The sequence below is a fragment of the Mastigoproctus giganteus genome, chromosome 14 (genome assembly GCF_048544385.1).
Source record: "Mastigoproctus giganteus isolate SK-2022 chromosome 14, ASM4854438v1, whole genome shotgun sequence".
Lineage (NCBI taxonomy): Eukaryota > Metazoa > Arthropoda > Arachnida > Uropygi > Thelyphonidae > Mastigoproctus > Mastigoproctus giganteus.
Genome location: NC_143588.1, coordinates 49,383,581 through 49,401,870, shown reverse-complemented (window position 1 = coordinate 49,401,870; position 18,290 = coordinate 49,383,581). Strand labels below are relative to the sequence as shown.

Here is an 18,290-nt window from a genome sequence, read left to right as displayed (position 1 = left end):
CTTGTATGAAAAACAATGGTCACTCTATCACTTTACAACTTCTATTTGTACAACAGATCTATGATTCCTTTCAATGCTGGTATCAAATACAACATGCATTGGCTTGTGCATATGTTTAACCAGTCAGCAGATGCAAAAAGGATAGTTCTTCCTCTAGTTGCCTGGGGTCATTTAGACCACACACACCTACATGTGAAAAATCAATAAAAGATAACTCAAAATGTTTCACTTTTTTTTATGCTGCTTACATTTTCAGTCTTTTCTGAACACAACTGTGAAAAATACATTTTTTATATTAAAAACATATTCTTAATTTTTGAGATTCAAAACTCCCTTTACACCTGTTAATGAACAAAATGCAAATTTAAAAACTGTGCACTTACAACAATGTCTACAACTGGACCAGCCTGTCAGTAACAGGAGCACCACTGCACAAAACATGAAGCACATGTGTCAACAGTTTGATTCCAGACTGATGCTTCAATGTCATGAAGCTAGAGAGCATCACCAAATGGAGGAAAGCAACACACACCCTTAAAGCCAGCTTGGTATCAGTAACTGTTATGTGACAGATGCCACTCAACACGTACATATTAGGTTTAACCAAAATCATGAATTTTTTCTAATTGTGTGAAAATTAACAGAGATTTCTGGAATTCTAAAAGAAGAAATCAAAGAAAATAACTATTAGGAGTTTCGGCTGTGTGGAAAGAGTACATGAAGAGCATGAATTGCTGAAATATTGTCTGGGGTAAAATTGACCCTGCAATCCTAACTCAGGGTTAAAAACTATGAGGTTATCTGCAGTAGGATACCTACTTTGTGCTGGGCATTTTGATTCAACACCATTGTTTCAGGATTGGTTTCAGCTGCATGGATGATACTTTATGAAATGTATGTTTCTGCATCACTGACAAGTCTCTTGACTGTAACTGCTGCAATTTCAAACTCCATCAAATGTTGAAATACATTCTGAGTCAAACTGATCAATCTTTCATTGCGATAGTAAGAGGGTGGATATCATAATGAAGTAATCACATTCATATAGACTGTCCTCAACCTCCAAAGTAAATGAAGGAAGGATAGAATAGGGGAAAAAAGTGGTAGTTCCAAAATTTAAAAGGCAGAGGTCATTGTCCTCTCCCTTCTAAATATGGTAACACCTTTCTTTGGTGAAATTATGGACTTATGCTCTGATGTAGGCCCTATCCATTTGCACAATGAGATGATTAACACCTGCATCTTCCTGGTGAATGTCAGTCCCAGATAACAAACAAACAGCAGAGTTATAAGAGACCCAACTGCGACTAAATGCTGCTACTGCTTCTGCTAGATTGACAAAAGCAGAATTGGGCAAGGACAGCATCTCTCCAATGGGCAGGACCATTCCCTATTCTACCTTTATATAATAGTAAAATTATGCAAGGAATGGTCCTCATTTGACTTTAGAAATGTCACTTCAGGCTAAAGTAAACTGGCTTATGCATATGTAGAAAAGCCTCTATATCATCAGGCACTGTTTGGTTACATTTATATTACTTTTTACTTTTTTTTTTTTGGTATGTTGGATCATAGAATATGCTCTAAAATTTTTTTGCATGCAATTTTGAAAGTGTCTGTATAAACAATCCAGGAATTGCATAAAAACTGCAAACTACTATGACTCTCATAATACAGAAAACTACAATTGCCACAGATTTTATTATTCATCCACTGATTATGTTAAATTTCTAATTGATAAATAAAACTTTTCATAAATAATAAGCTAAGAAAGTAACAATTATAATTTTATAAATAATAAACTAAAAATAACAATTAGAAGGAAACTGTACTGTTTTACTTCTAAATTGATTTATACGTTATGTTAAAAACTTTCTGATTAATAAATAAAACTTTTCATATATAATAAGCTAGCTTACGGGAATGGCAACGAACTACTTGAGGAGGACATGATGGACTCCTTTTTGAACCATTGACAGACCTACTACTTCTTTCAAATGAATTTTCAGCAGGTGTATGTTTACTCGCTCTATATGAATATTTTTTAGTACCTTCACCAGATGCTTCTCCATACAGTCTTTCTATTCTTTGCTGAACAAGAGACTTATGAGTACCAGCATCACCTACTTCCTGAGCTAATGTATGATGAACTTCGTGCAGGTCACCATTAACGATATTTTCTGTTCCAAAGCAATCAACTGAGTCAATCGCTACCTTATGTTCTACAGTATATTCCTTTCCATTTCCTATAATTATTTCTTGTGAAGCCAAGTAAGTTTTTGTTGTTTTCACAGGAACTTGGATTTGTTTCCTAATAGTCAGTTCTTTTGATTCTGTATAAAAATTACTATAATTGGTGTATGCACTATCATTGAACATGGTAGATAGATCCTCTTCAGCTAGATGCCTATTTTTCAATATGCTAGGTCCACCAATAGAAGAATTACTTTGTTCTTGTCCTCTATAAGGACTTAATCGGCCAAAGGCAACACGAGCTGGACTGTTTTCTCTACTACGGCAATAACGACTAAAATTTGTATACCCATTAATTGCACAGCTGATACTGACATAAGAAGGTAGCTTGATTTCTGCCACACTGCATTCTTCTTTAACTTCAGAAGTATGACCATTAGATACAACTACTGTACTGTCTTCAGGAGAGCTGAAATAGAAAAATATTTTTATGAAATTTTTAAGAAGCATCAGAAATAGAGGGGAGAGGCAAAATTTCATTCGGATACTGTTTCTTTTAATTATCTAAAACATATCACTAATATACTATAAGCTACATAACAAAAATTACATGAAGAGTATTAATTCGTTTTGAGAAGATAATGCACTGATAAAAAAATAAATAAATAAAATTTATAATAACAATATCATTCATTTACAGGCCTTAAGGCTTGTATTTCACCGCTGTTAATATTTTTTTATTTTAGCTCTTCCCAGAGGAGAAGTAATAATACTAAGCATTCAACTAAAACAGTTGACAAAACGAAAACAAAAGACTGCAGGACAAACTAAACATTGAAAATCTGTAAACAAATCATTCAAACACTTTTAAACTGCTAAATTAGAGGTAGCCAACTTTTTATCTCGACTCCCGCATAAATAAAAATAACCCAGTAGAAAGATAATAATTTATATATGTTACCGTAAAAGCCAGAAATCTGATAAATCCTAGAATTTAACTATTTGCTTTGGTAAAAGCCAGTTTAGACTTGCCAAAAAGAATTGATAAAAGCCAAAATATTTTCCAATATCTAAGTGAAGTACTGTATATTAAGCCCAAAACAACATAAACATGTATCCCTTTATTTCACACTATTACCACTCTGACAGAGTAAACCAATATTTACAGTTTGATTGGTAAAAGCCCATCGATAAACTGCATTTAATTGCAATTCCCTTCTGTTATAATTGAGGTAATGTATACACTCTGAATACAGAATAGAGAATGTCACCCAGGAGGCTTTGCAGAGGTAAGAGATATATCCCAACCCCCCTTGGCCATGTTTAAGACACAAAAAAAAAAAAAAAAAAAAAAAAAAAAAACTGGAATTAAGCAGGGAATTATCATTGCATGCCTTTTCACACTGCCTGATTATTGTTTTTCAAAGTTTTAAACAAGAGCACAGGGAGGATATATTCCCTATCCCCAAAAGATAGTAAGTGTGGAAAGGGAAGCAATGATAATTTCTTGGTTCATTCACTTCTCTGATTTTTAAATCAAGGCATGGGGAATATATCTGCTATCCTCAGCAAAGTTGTCCGTGTTCACATTCACTATATTCTGCAAATATATTACCAGGACAATCAGATGGGTAATAGCAGATGCATCCTCCCCTCCCTCCATGTCCTTGTTTATAAATCAGCAAAGTGAATGAACAATTGATGTGGAGCATATTTTGATATTTAGGGCTTGATATTTCAAACTTTCACTTAAAGAAAATTGGTAAATTCTAGTATTTACTGGATTTTGAGCTTTTACGGTAATGCACATATAAACATATGCTTCAACCGGTTGTATTTTTATTTATATAGAAGTTAAGAGATATCAGGCCTCCATAGCCAAGTGGTCAGGAGCGTGAGTGCAGTAACACATGCTCTTTGAGTAGACAGGGTTCCAGCCCCTGACTGCTAAATACAGTCGATCTGCCAACCCACACTGGACCAGTGTGGCAGATTATGGTCCATTTTCCTCAGCATGAATTGATGAGGAGGCTTCCATCCTGCAGTGGGTTGATAATTTTTTTTTTTTTAAGAGTACTTGGAAACCAAGTATTATAAAATGCCAAACTAGGTGGCAGAAGTCACAGTGTATTTATTTCGGATTTACTTAAACATGTAACTACATCAAGGGTAAGGAAGGGATTTTTACTTTTGTAAAGGTGGTCTCAGACAGTTTTTAAATTCTACACAGTGGGACCAACTGATGATATTCAACCTTTCAGCAAATTCTAAATTGGAAGCGCTCAAAGAATTAATCATAGAAGCTACTAGGCATTTCATACCAATTAAGTATACTCTTCAAGGTATACTGCAGTTTTCTATAGTTGGCCTAAATAAATATCAAATGAAACTCATGAACTGAGGAAACTCGTGGCACAGAAGAAAAATGCATGGGATGCATATACATTACTGGGCAACACAGAAGCACTGGTAGATATAAACTAGTCTGTAATCAAGTCACAAAGTAGGTCAGGCAAGCAAAGGTAGATTATGAGAAATCTTTGGTGAAGGATAAAAAAAAAAAAAAAAAAAACCCCAACAAAGATTTCTTTACTTATGTAAACACCAGAAGGAAAGCGATGAATCAAATCGGTCCCCATCATATCAATGGTTTGCCTGTTAATGATCATGCTCAGGATGCTGACAAAGTGATGTGTATTTCGCATCTACATTCACACATGATGACTTCTTCAGAGAAGAGGATGCCAAAGTTTATCAAACTCTTAACAGGGAGCTAAATGATTCTGTAAAAACTTAGTGGAATATAGAAGAGAAATTGTTGAAATTAAACATAAGAAAGGCACCTGGGATGGATGGGAACTATCCAATTATATTAAGGGAGGCAGCAAAGGAAGTAAGCAAACCCTTAGCCATAATTATGAGATCATCCTTGAATTCACGGGAGGTCCCAGCAGACTGGAGATGTGCAAATGTATCCCCAATTCACAAAGGGAGATCAAAGGGTGACACAAGTAATTACAGACCTGTTAGTGTAACTTCTGTTCCAAGGAAAATAATGGAGTTATTGGTAAAAGAGGCACCTAGCCAAGCACCACCTAGACATGGCCACAATTATACTTCCAACACGGCATGGGTTTGTTAAGGGGAAATCTTGTTAGCCCAATTTCATTGGATACTACAATGTAGTCACAAAGGAATGAAGTGCAAAAAATATTTTTGATGTCATATACAGTACTTTGATTTCAGGAAAGATTTTGATAGTGTTGCACATAAAAGACTGCTGTACAAATTGGAGCAGCATGGCATTAAAGGGATGGTTGAGTGGAAGAAGACAGAGAGTGGTAATCAATGACATTGCTCTTCATCGACTAATGTCATTAGTGGAGTCCCCCCCCCAGGGTTCAGTGTTGGGCTCATTGTTGTTTTCTATATTTATCAATGATACTGATGAAGGCATATCAGACTTAATGTCCAAGTTTGCAGATAATATAAAGATTGGGTTGCTGGTTAATGGCAGTAATCAAAGTATGCTACTGCAAATTGATCTAAAAATTAGGCAAGATGGTCTGAAAAATGGCAGCTCAAGTTCAACACTGATAAAAGTAAAGTACTGCATATGGGTAGCAGTAATCCCAGAGTAACGAACCAACTGTGTGGTGATACTACACTCAGGGTAATGGAAAATGAAGGACACCTGGGAGTAATTGTGTAGTCAAATGTGAAGTTCTCTGTGCAACAGAGACAGGCCTTCCAGGACAGCACATGAGGTTTTTTCATGATATACAGGCAGTTCTCGCTTTACGAGTTTTTTTTTTTTTTTTTCCCAAGTATCAACAAAATTGAAAATATGAACATTAATTGCAAAAAATGAATGTTAAACATTCATAAATACCACATTCCAAACCGCGCACATTGCTATACAATACAGTGTAACCTGTTTTATACGATATTAATCCTTTACCATCGTATTGCAAAAATATTGTAATGTGAACCCAATAACACATTGTTTTTGGCAATTCATTCCACAACCTCAGAAGTTCAAATTTTCACTATATAACTCCCTAAAAGGTTGTTTTTATAGTGTAAATTGTATTAGTTACCAATTCAAATCATTAAATGCACCACACTTTCATCGTAATCATATGTTATAAGAACCAATTTTGAATGGTTTTGTAATATTTTTCTAAAGCACATTTCTGGAAGTCACGACCATAAAACAAAAACAATTTGCACTTTCTGGTTTATTGGGCTTTTCTGTTACTGCAAGCAATTATAAACAGATAGTAAACTCAATGTTATTGCATTTGTGAAAATACTGATAGCTGGAACTGTGTGGGTTTTTACATTATTATGGTGAAATGTGTTTGCCCTTTACTAAAATTTTCAATCGTATAAAAAACAAATACATTTTCAGAATCTTCTCTTCGTTCCTTTATTTTTTTTTTTTAGCTTCGTAAACTTGTTACTCCGCGTAAATCGTGTTAGTTGCAATTTGTGTGTTCCGTTAAAAAATGCTTATGCATGCTATTGAAATTTATAAAGAAAAGAGAAGGTTATCTTGGAAACAAATGCCTCTTAAGACATTTCTGAGGGAGACGACTCCTTGTGCAACAAACCAACGAGTGCCGAGCCAATAATGAGTGATCAACAAGTGTGCATTTAGTCGATGATGATAAAGAATAAACATTCTTTAACATTTGTAAGTCATAAATAATTTCTCTATTATTATAATTTGCTTGATTTTACAGGCTATGTTTTCTTTTCTTTGGATAAATCATCATTGTCTAAACAAACTAATTAGCTAACTAATTTCATTGTTGAGAACGTAACCCCTATTTTTAACATTATGTCTATGGGAAATAAATTCCCGCTTTACGAGCGCGCACTAGGAACGAATTAACTCAAAGTCGAGAACTAGCTGTACAGGAACTTTGCTCTGGACATGCATCTGGAGCCGAGGGTGATCTGATTAAGGCGTTTAAGGCTTTGAATGGACTGGGTAAGTTCAATGCTGATGGCATTCTTTCTCTTGCTCAGACTACACACATGAGGAGGCATAAATTCACTGAGGAAACACTGTTGCAGGATAGGTGTCTAGCGGTTTACCTTAAAACCAACAGGCAGTTGGTTACTGGAACAAACTTCTAACTGTTGTTGTTATGGAAGTAGGTAGTTTGAAAAAATTCAAGGAAAAACTAGACAGTAGAACTAGATATGTAGCTTGAATAGATTCAAGGAAGAACTAGACAGTAGAAATAGATATGTAGTTTAAATAAATTCAAGGAAGAACTAGACAAATTATTGGAGGGGATGGAGAGGTGATGTGAGAAGGTTGGGTTTTTTCTTTTTTTTTAGGCTGATATTTTATAAGCTTGCTTTCTTGTATCATATGCCTGTAGTAATAGTAACTGCTGCAACCAGCCAGTTCTTGGATTAAAGTTTTTCTGCCATAGGCATAACCCAAGATTCTGCTTAGAGAACTGGTCCACATACCTCTGGTAGGTTTGATTTCTAGCTACCAAGAACCACTGCTAATGAGCCTCGTCAGCATCAGGATATATGTTGGGGAAAATCTTAAGTCTTTTCAGTATCTTTATACTGGGCTAGTCCAAGAAAAATTTGAACTTTCTTTTTAATTATTGTTGCTACATGTATTTTCATATACATCACCATATCTACTTTATTCTAGGCTCTACTGCATTTTGCAATTATTCCTGTTTTTTCTGTCAAAATGAAACTTTGATTTAAAATAATTTATGAGAACTACACTGCACAGAAGGTTACTGAAAACTGATTTTTTACAGATACTGTTTATGTATTTTGGGTTTTAGTTCTCTCTCTCTCTCTCTCTCTCTAATTAAAACTTCCTCATAGTCCCAATATGAGCATACAGATCGCAACAACGCTTGAAACTTGTAAATAAAGTACTGTACATGGTCTTGTGGCATAGTGCACAAGAATAAGAGGAATATTTTTTGTACTGTGTTATAAAACTTAATACACTATAAACCTTTTACAATAACAGTTCTTTTATGAGTAAGAAATAGGATTGCCACATCTTAAAATCCAAAAAGGAGGATATCTACTGTAAAGCTCACTACCTGTTAATCCATTTGACACACAGCAGAACACATTTGCAGGTATTCCAACCTGCAAATGTGTACAAAAGCCAACCTGAGAACCACAGAAAGAAGACTACACCATATATGCCCAAGTATAAATTGGTAGTCAGTGTGTACTCAAAAAAAAAATTGGATGAGGACCAGTAGCCACACTACAAATTCTTAATAATATAAATAATGCCAAAAGCTGAAATGAAACTCTAAAAATTAACATCACATATACAACCAGCAACTTTTAAAACTGAAAATAATTTTTCCCGTATTTATATTTATTTTTCTATTAGAATGAAATTTAAATGGGCCTGGGGCCAATTTCAAATTCATTAAATTTATTAAAAAATTTTCTTCACACATATTAATCAAATATTAATAAATACAAAGTAATTTGACAGTTACTTTCTATTGCATGGGCTATTCAAAATAAAAATTCAAAAAAGAATGCAAACCATAAAAATAAGTGTGAAACAGAACATAAAAATTTTACAACACCAGCAAAAGAAAATGATTTCATAACAGTGCAGTAATGCATTTGTCAGGGGGAGTAGTTAAAAAAAGCCACATTTAAAATGAAAATGAAACAAAAGAAAACACACACATATATAGAAATATGTGAGTTCTAAACCTCTTCTTCTCTTCTTTTCGTGGGGCAAGTCCATTTGATCCTTCTTTTGGCAACTCTGTTCCACTATGAGATGCTGAGCCTCCACTTGACAGAACTATACTAGAACTCTGCAGTGTCCGTTCAGATACTGTTAAATCCTGAATTTCAGAATTGGAGGATGCACTTCCTTCTACATTTAGGGAGCAAGCACCAATAGATTCTATCGAGGACATCTTTGTTGCTACCTTTTCCAACTGAGGACTGTGTACAAATATTTTACTTTGGAGATTAAGTGTCTTTGGTGGCTGAACCCTTCTTGGTCTTGAGCTAAGGGACAACCAAGGAAGGAATGCTGAAGACCGAAGAGAAATTTCTTCATTCATCTATTCTATCATTATATATCTAGGCTATAATACAATGTTATTTTTAACTTTCAAAAACTTATTTTGACACAATATTACAGAAAGACTTCTAAAATTTAGAAGTCTTTCAAAATTATTTAAAGAAAATCCTAGGTAACTAAAGGAATAAGATCTATTAATATCCTATATCATCCATGGTAATTCACTTATGCTGGTACAAGATGTCATTTTATTACAGAAACCCCAATTATTTACGCATGTGATATTACCTAAGCAGTTTCATGATGCGATATTGTATGCTTCCCATTTGCAATTGAGTATGCAGTTTGTAGTGCACCCATTCTTACAATTTAAATAGTATGGATGCACAGCAAAACAATGCTCAGAAAACAATATCGGCTTGCCATCCCACTTCACAGAACATTATGCTTAAACAACTGGGTATGCTGCATTACAAGGAATGCCCTATAGAACAAGTCACTACATGATAAAAAATAAATTTGATACAACTATTTGTAGAAAACTGCTGAGAGTTTAATAAGAATGATAGTAAATTGTGCTCATAAATTAGTAATTTCTTCAAAAATACATTTCTAGTTTTTTTTTTTTTTTTTAATTCATTGATCACAGGTACTTATGAAAAGTTTCTGCATATTTAATTATATTAAAAATAAATTGCATAATAGGTTAGAAGATGAAAATGTTGCTTCTCTTATGTCGGTTGGAAATAACAGAATTTTGCTATTAAATGACAATGTAAAAAGAATCAACATTCATCTTCTAATCCATTACACAATTTATTTTTAATAAAATTCAATATACTCAAACTTCTTTCACAGGCAACTTGTATGACATAAATAAGAATTAGTATAGATGCTTTTACAGGTATCAGATATTATTATATACAGAACTGAAAAATTATATTTCTTTACCACCTTGAGACAACAAATTAAACAGCTTTTATAAGATTTACATGCTAGTCTTTTCACCATTTAGAAGTCCATTAATTTAATTAAAATCACCTTTCAGCATATGAAACTACTTCTGTATTAATTTTTGATGTAAAATAATTATCTAGAACTAATTTTTTATTTATTTATTTTTTTTTTTTCAATCCATTATTACATAAAATCATTGTAGGCACTAAATAAATCTAATTGTCTGCAAAATTTTAACAATTTTTCAAATTTAATATAGTCTGCTTTTCTTTTCTTTTTTTACTTACCTGAAACAATCAAGATTAAATAAATTAAAGAAATCTTTTAAATGATTATCATTCAAAAATTGCTTACAATAATCTACAATTTCACTAGTATAAATTTTTTTTAATAAAATTTTGAATTCATTCTACATTTCTATAACCTTTAATTGATTTCGTGATACTTATATTCTGTAGAACCTGACAGAATTAAAAAAAAAATAAGGAACAGAAGAATTCAGAAGCATTCTTCACTTTTTTTAGCATTTTTAGTCTAAATAAATTTATCACAAACTAACAATATGCTGATAAATTTATTATTCTCCAGAAACAACTGTCTTTATACTGCATTAACCACTGACACAACAATCAAATAATTGAAAATAATTTCAAAGGTACAAATGCTATTGCTATTTTGACATATTTGAGTATTTAACTAAATTTTCCCTAAGGTTAAATGCAGTGAAATATGCTTGAGATAGAAATGTTGATTTTTCACTTTGAAAAATTCGAAATTATGAATTAAAATTAATGACTTTTTATCATCATAAATACCAAAATTTCTTTAATGTTGCATCAGTTCCAACTGTCACAAGTGTTGCATGTTTCTGAATAAAAACCATTCCTTTATGGCCAAGTTGAAAGATTACAGACCCCTATTACTAGCCGAAATACGACAACAAAATGGATTCAACTGTCTCTGATGAAATTTATTTCAAAATAAGATTCACTTCATTGGCTTAACCCACACATATATGTGCTGAGAAAAATTTTTTTTTCCATTCATGATTGAAGTCCATTGCATTGGCAATACCATCAACAAGAACTGGCATATATTTATTTACCATTCAACACAAAGTCATTAGTATATGCATCCACAAACACAGGGGACAGTACAAAATAATACTCTTGGTAGTAACAAGTAAATACATGGGCTGTGTTAGGGTAACTAGGAGTAAGAACAGGTGCATGTATACTGCATGTACACCAATGCTGAGAGAACAGTAAATAAATTTGATGGAAGTACTGATCAAGCCATCAAATGCAGATGTTGTGGGGATATCAGAGACATGGTCTCCTTGGACATAAGGGATGTACAATGTGACAAGAAAGGAAAGACAGGACGGAGGGAGGAGTTATGCTCTTACCTAAGTCAACAACCACAAAATTTTAGGCAGTGCAACCAGCAGATGGGCACCTAGTGCAGTGTTGAGTCAGTGTGGTACGACATAAGCACTGGGAAAACAAAAATGTCAGAAGGAATGTGTTATAGACCTAATGATTCTGATAAGTACAACGAACAAATGTATAGAAAAATAGAGTAGGCAAGTAAATCAGAATGTTCTATAATGGGGGATTTTAACTTTCCAGATATTGACTGTAATTTGTGAGTTGGTCACTTGCACATTAGCAAGACTTTGGTATACTGATGCAGAATTTACTTAAAGATGTAACTACCATAAAGGGCTTTTGCTTTCATAAAGGTGATAACAGTGGTCTCAGACAGTTTTTAAAATCTATACAGTGAGACCAACTCATGATGTTACCATCAGCAAATCCTAAATGGGAAGCATTCAAGTAAATAATAATAGAAGCTGGCTTTTTATACCAAATAAGAAATACTGTTCAAGGCTTAGACCTAAATTGATGTCAGATGAACTGGAAGAAAAGAAAAATGCACAGTATGTATAGAAATTAGAAAGTGATGCAGAAGCCTAGGGTAGATAAAAATTAGTCTGAAATCAAATCCCAAAGGAGGTTTGGTCGAACTAAATCAAATGAGAAATTGTTGGCAAAGAATGAAAAGATAAACAGCAAAGACTTCTTTCAATATGTAAACACTAGAAAGAAGGGGATGAATCACATTGGACCACTTGATATCGATGGTTCAACTGTTGATGATCCTGCTCAGGTTGCTGACAAACTGAATAGGTATTTTGCATCTATATTTACACATGAGAAATTCTTTAGAGAAGTGAATGCCAGAAGTTTTATTAAACTCTAACAGGGAACTACATGCTTTTGCAATAACTGAGAGGAAAGTGGAAGAAAAACTGTTTTTAGTGAAACATAATGAAGGCACCAGAAATGGATAGGATCTATCCAATTACATTAAGAGGGCAGTAAAGGGGGTAAGCAAACCCTTAGTCATCCTTGGATCAGGGGTACTCTCCATGGCCTACACATGTACAAATGTATCCCCAATTCATAAATGGAAATTAAAGGGTGACTCCAGGAATTATAAACCTGTTAGCCTAACTTCTGTTTCATGGAAAATAATGGAGTCACTGATTAAAGAAATAATGCAGGATCATCCAGCGAGGAGTGTAGTTATACTTCAGTCACAGCATGAGCTGTTGGGGGGGGGGAGATATCAGGCCACTTGGAGGAGAGCCAGAAAATCATGGCTAAGCAGCAGAAGGGATGCAAGCAGATGAGCAAAGGATGCAGGGGCAACTTACCATTGACACTGCACTTATGGAATAAACAAGCCATTAAAGAAGCACCACAAACTGCACACAGCCTTCAACTACCACAAGACCTTCAATTCCGTGTCCATGGCTGGCTGATAGAGACAATGAAGATCAACCCAAAATGTGATGTTCTTGGCCCACAAGGTCAAGAACATCACAACCAGAGAAATACCATCAAAATTCCCAACAAAGATCCTAATATGCAGCAACTCGCTGCTCTCTGATTGTCAATGAGGATGCAAAACACAAAGTTGGCCGAAATGCATCACCTACTCAAATCTTGTATTAAAATTGATTGAGATGTCAATCAAATTTAGCCTTTATGGATTGCACAGTTGGTAGAATCAACTTTCTTCCCACATCGGGTGGAAAAGAACTGAGTTCAAGTCCCATTGGTGATGAGCGGATTTTTTTATGGGCCTTTTTCGCGACGTGGCTTGAGCTGCTTGCAACTGATGAATTTTTTTGATGTTTATGATCAAAACCAATGCATGGAAAAATGTTAGCATAGAGATGAAAATTTTGGATTAGTTAATTCACGCACCAAAAATCCAAGATTACTGGAAAAAAGGCACACTATTTGCAACGAAGTGCTTTTCACCACTCATTTTTTTTTTTTTAGTAATAATGGGATGTCTGCACTTTTCCCAAAATACCAAACTGCCTACAGAGTCTTTACAAAATCTGGCCTTTATTGGACCACCTAAACAGCACAATACTAAAAATTTATTATCTGGGAAAACAGCTGTCACTAAATAAATCCATGTTCCTCTGGAGAGGCCAACTATTTTTTAGACAATACATGCAAAGTAAAAGACATAAATATGGCATAAAACTGGATATGCTGATTGAGCAAAATTGTTTAGTATTGACATGTTTAGTACATAGATATTTACAGGAGCATCAAGTGAATAGGGAGGAAAAGAGCATGCCATAAACGTAATTCTAAAACTTATGGAAGAGAAACTGTATGTTGGGCATTCTTTGCATGTGGATAGTTTTAACAATTCCTGTGCTCTTTCGATACAATTACTCGAGGCCAACACGTACTGTACTGGTACATTACATGCTGACAGAAAAAAATTCCAAAGAATATCTCGACAGCAAAGCTAAAAATGGATGAAAGTATATGCAGGTATGCCAACAGTGTGGTTGTTTCAAAATGGAAAGATAAGAGAGATGAGATGTTCTAATAATTTATACTGAGTTCAAACATGAAATGATACAAGTCAGAAACAAGTGAGGCCAAACAAAATTGAAGTTAAAGCCATTATTGAATATAATAAATATATATCTAGAGTAATTCATAAAAGATCAAATGATGGCTTAAGATCCATGTGAAAGAAAGATGCTTCATTTGTACAAAAAATAAAAAAAACTGGCAATTCATATTTTAAAAAGTATGCTTCTGAATGCCTTTCATTTCTTCAAAAAATACTTGGGAATAAAAATGAATTTATGACTCTGACCTTGCTGTCATAAGAGAACTTGTCTCACAAGGTCAGGGTTGCCCTGACTAAGGTTACTATCACCAGAATGTGGAAGAACATTCTGCACACACTTGTGAAATTCCCTCTAAATACAGAGGGTGATGTAATGTGGAAAATAAGTGATCCATGCAGTCAGTCTGGCAAAAGTAAAGATACAACATACTACTGTGAAAAGTGTCCAGAAAAGCCAACACTTTGTTTTGACTGCACTGCAGATTTCCATAAAGTCTTACAGTAAAATGTAAAGTTGAGTATATGATTTTAGTGGTAATAAAACTGATATAAACTAACTAGAAATATTTTCTTGTAAGAACAGTTTATATTAAAAAATGTTTGATTGTTTTTTTTTTTTTTTTTTTGTCAAAGCAACTAAGGCTACAATTCAGTGTATTGTGTCTGTAAATTTGCATGTATACTATGGTCCCTTGAATGTATTCTTTGCCTATTTTGCCAGAAAACAAATCTGGCTTCCCAAAAAGGGGAAAAAAAAAAAAAACATGTAGCCTATACCAATGGCTGGTTGGTTTTTGCCCTGCATAATTCAGCCATGGTGTTAATAAAAAAAAAAAAAAAATGTAAACCACCTTGACAGGATTTGGGTCCAGTTCTTTATTATATAGAGTGGAAAGACAAAAACTATAACTAATCGTTACTTTGTTGTTACTTTGTTAAATGCATTCCTTATGCCAGTAATGCAAATACACAACACTTTCTTTTGTGTGGAAAAAGACACTTGATTCCTAAAATTACTTACTGAAGAATGATATCAAATCAAAATCTAAAACAATATAAATTACGCTAAAGGCATGCAGAAAAAAAGACTTCTCAAATATAAGTGGCAGCGAACATGTCAAACACTTTGCCAACCACTTGAAAGTCATGCAGCATCTTCTCCAAAATTTCTGTTTTTTTAACACTTCATTGGTTTCTGTTGCACTTTTCCCTAATTTGAAGCTAAACTTAATGCAAATTCACTGCTTAGCAAAATCACCCATTTTAAAATGTAACAAAACACAAAATACCCATTCACAACATGCATTAATTTAAGCTGACTACAGATAAAGGTGTTTCATTAAGACTGACTATAGATAAAGGGTGTTTCATGCATTAGTATGTCTATATGAGTCAAACATGTTATGTATTCTAGTGAGCTGCAACAAGTCACACTCTACAATGTGCAAGTTCCAACATACAACATCAGTCCCCCATACTTCTTGATATCACCTCATACAATCTACTACTGCTGTATGCAATAATGCCTGGGTAGCAACAATCAGGAAAATCATGCTAAAACTTGAGAATGATGCAAATTTCCATGATAAAAATCTTGAATGCAGATATAATTTTCCCGTATAATTTCACTTAAATATGAAACCAGAAATGTATATAAATCAAGAAACGATTCCACCTTGTTATCACAAAGTTCTGTAATTTAGGATTATAAATAAAGTGAATACAGCAATTACATACTGTATTATTTTTTATTCAAAATCATGTACAGCATAAACATTAAACACACCAAGCCTAACAAAGAACACTGATTACTATATATCAAATTTAATGTAATGAAGTAAACAGATAAAGAAAAACTGAATAATTTAACAGGCAAACTAATATTTCAGATTAATATAAAAATTTACTCCTAATGATAAGGAAATTGTTCTAAATAAGTTTTGTAAGAAATTTATAATTAGTTACTTATAACAAAAATGTAATGTTTGAAGAAAACCATCAGAACCTGTTAGCTATCCAATTATGCAATTAAATTTTCTCCTGAGTGGGCTAACTGTCTAATATAATTTAAGTATTCTTTCACATTTGTAGACAGTGATGATTAAGCAAGCATAAGAATTAATAACTGTTGGAATTTTCCCTTACCTTCTTCAACTTTAAACAGTAGGTTTAAGTTAGGAAGAAAAATAATAATCAGCAAATGGCATAACAATATTTCAGTACCTGTTTCATATAATCACCAAGATATATTTTTATTAGTATGAACTGATCATTCTCAAAACTTCATTAAATATAATATTTGTTAATGAAACTAATTTTATTAAAAATCCAACATCAAAAATGCAGATAAGTTATTACCATACCTATTACTACTGCTAAATGTGTAATTTCTTAATTATTATTAAGAATAATTATTGATATTTCCATACAGTTCTCTCATCATACTGCTTAAAAAGACTAATCATATAATTTACTTCAAGTAAACAGCTTTTGTTTCATTACTGATTAAAATTTTCTAATAATTACTTACTTGATAAGAGTTTATTCAGCATACAGTTATGCAATACAATCAGTTCTCTAACCTCATTAAAGAGATTTTAAAGTACTCCATATTCAGAGACCATCTGATCTTCACTGTGAATAAACTGCATCTCACTACTGTTCCTATGCAATCCAAAACACCTACACTAAACTAAAATGAGGAGGAGAACTTGAAAGAGAAGTCCACGGACGACCTTGAATACAAGAGCCTCCACCTTTGCCAGTGGCTAGTAATATCAACAATCATTCAGTCTTGGAGACAGCATTACATTTTGATGTTACTGACTGACATATTATGATATTTGTGAGTTTCTATCACACATCCATACAATTATGTATGCACATACTTATCCACTGTTCAATGTGACTGCTTTGTTTGAGCACAAATTTTTCATATTCGGCAATTACTGATGTACAGATTATTATTATTAATAGCCATATGGTGCAGGGAAGCCTGAGGCTTATGCTGCACCAGTCAAAAAAAATTTGAGTTACCCTGTGAGAGAGAGAGAGAGAGAGAGAGAGAGAGAGAGAGAGAGAGAGAGAGAGAGAGAGAGAGAGAGAGAGAAGACAAAAGGGAATCACCAAGAAAGAGAAGATTAATGATATCCGGCTCAGGACCTGGGTGTGCCAAGCACATACTCACCAGATGTGAGCCCCTGGGGTGTGATATTTGCATATGGTAAATATATAATCTATCACATTACATAAAAATTAATGTATTTAATTTTTTTATAAAAGCATTTTCTAATAATTAGATATGCTTACATTTTTATTAAAACTGATCCCCCCCCAGCAGGGATAAAATAAATTAAAATTTTGTGATTCAGAAACAGCTCTGTTTAAAAGGTGCAATTCCTAGTACCAACTTTGTTTTTTTTATAATTAAAAATTAGTTGTTATTCATACTTCCTAAAAGTCTATGTGTCTAGGTACAGAATTTTTCATATACTTTATGAAGTATAATTGCAAAAGTCTAATTTGGGAATAAAAGAAATAAAATAGTATCGCTATCCCATAATCCGTCAAAAAAAAAAAAAATCCCTTTTCAAGAAAGATTAAATACTAATGGAACCTTTGTGTACACAAAAATGTTGACTACTTAGTTGTATAGTCAAACATCCACACAAGGAAAGTTCAGTGCCAGTAAAACACGGGAAGTAAACTTTAATTCTACTGTCCTTAGATGCAAGTGGTATTTCAAGTCTACAGATCATTTTTAAACCCCCCCCCCCCCACAACAACATTCCACGGGTGCCATGTAATTTGGGTTTAAGTTTAAGAAATAAACATATCAATTTTTTAATTTATATACTTAGTACTTCTATATAAAGAATAAAATTATTATATACTGTTATATATAATTTTTATTATGAAATGTAATTTTTATAATCACATATTATTGTAATAAATATCATATAACATATATATGTTTTAATATTACACACACACACACACACACACACACACACACACACACACACACACACACACACACACACACACACACACACACAGACAGATATATACAGAGAGAAAATCGGATCAAACAGGCAGAAAATTGAGTAGGGGTGCC

At 33.4% G+C, this 18,290-nt stretch overlaps 1 protein-coding gene across 6 annotated transcripts in view; it reads right to left on the bottom strand.

Annotated features, from left to right (window-relative positions):
• The window catches only part of LOC150075131 (uncharacterized), a 215,691-nt gene that overhangs the window by 107,264 nt on the left and 90,137 nt on the right, over positions 1 to 18,290 (bottom strand). For 5 of the 6 annotated variants that reach the window (XM_090388846.1, XM_090388847.1, XM_090388848.1 and 2 more), the window contains 2 exons: positions 8,938 to 9,243; positions 1,920 to 2,662 (listed from right to left, as the gene is read on the bottom strand). In XM_090388846.1, the coding sequence (XP_090244972.1) occupies positions 1,920 to 2,662; positions 8,938 to 9,243 (1,049 nt within the window). The remainder of the gene's footprint in view (positions 1 to 1,919; positions 2,663 to 8,937; positions 9,244 to 18,290) is intronic. The other variant, XM_090388845.1, reaches the window with a different exon arrangement.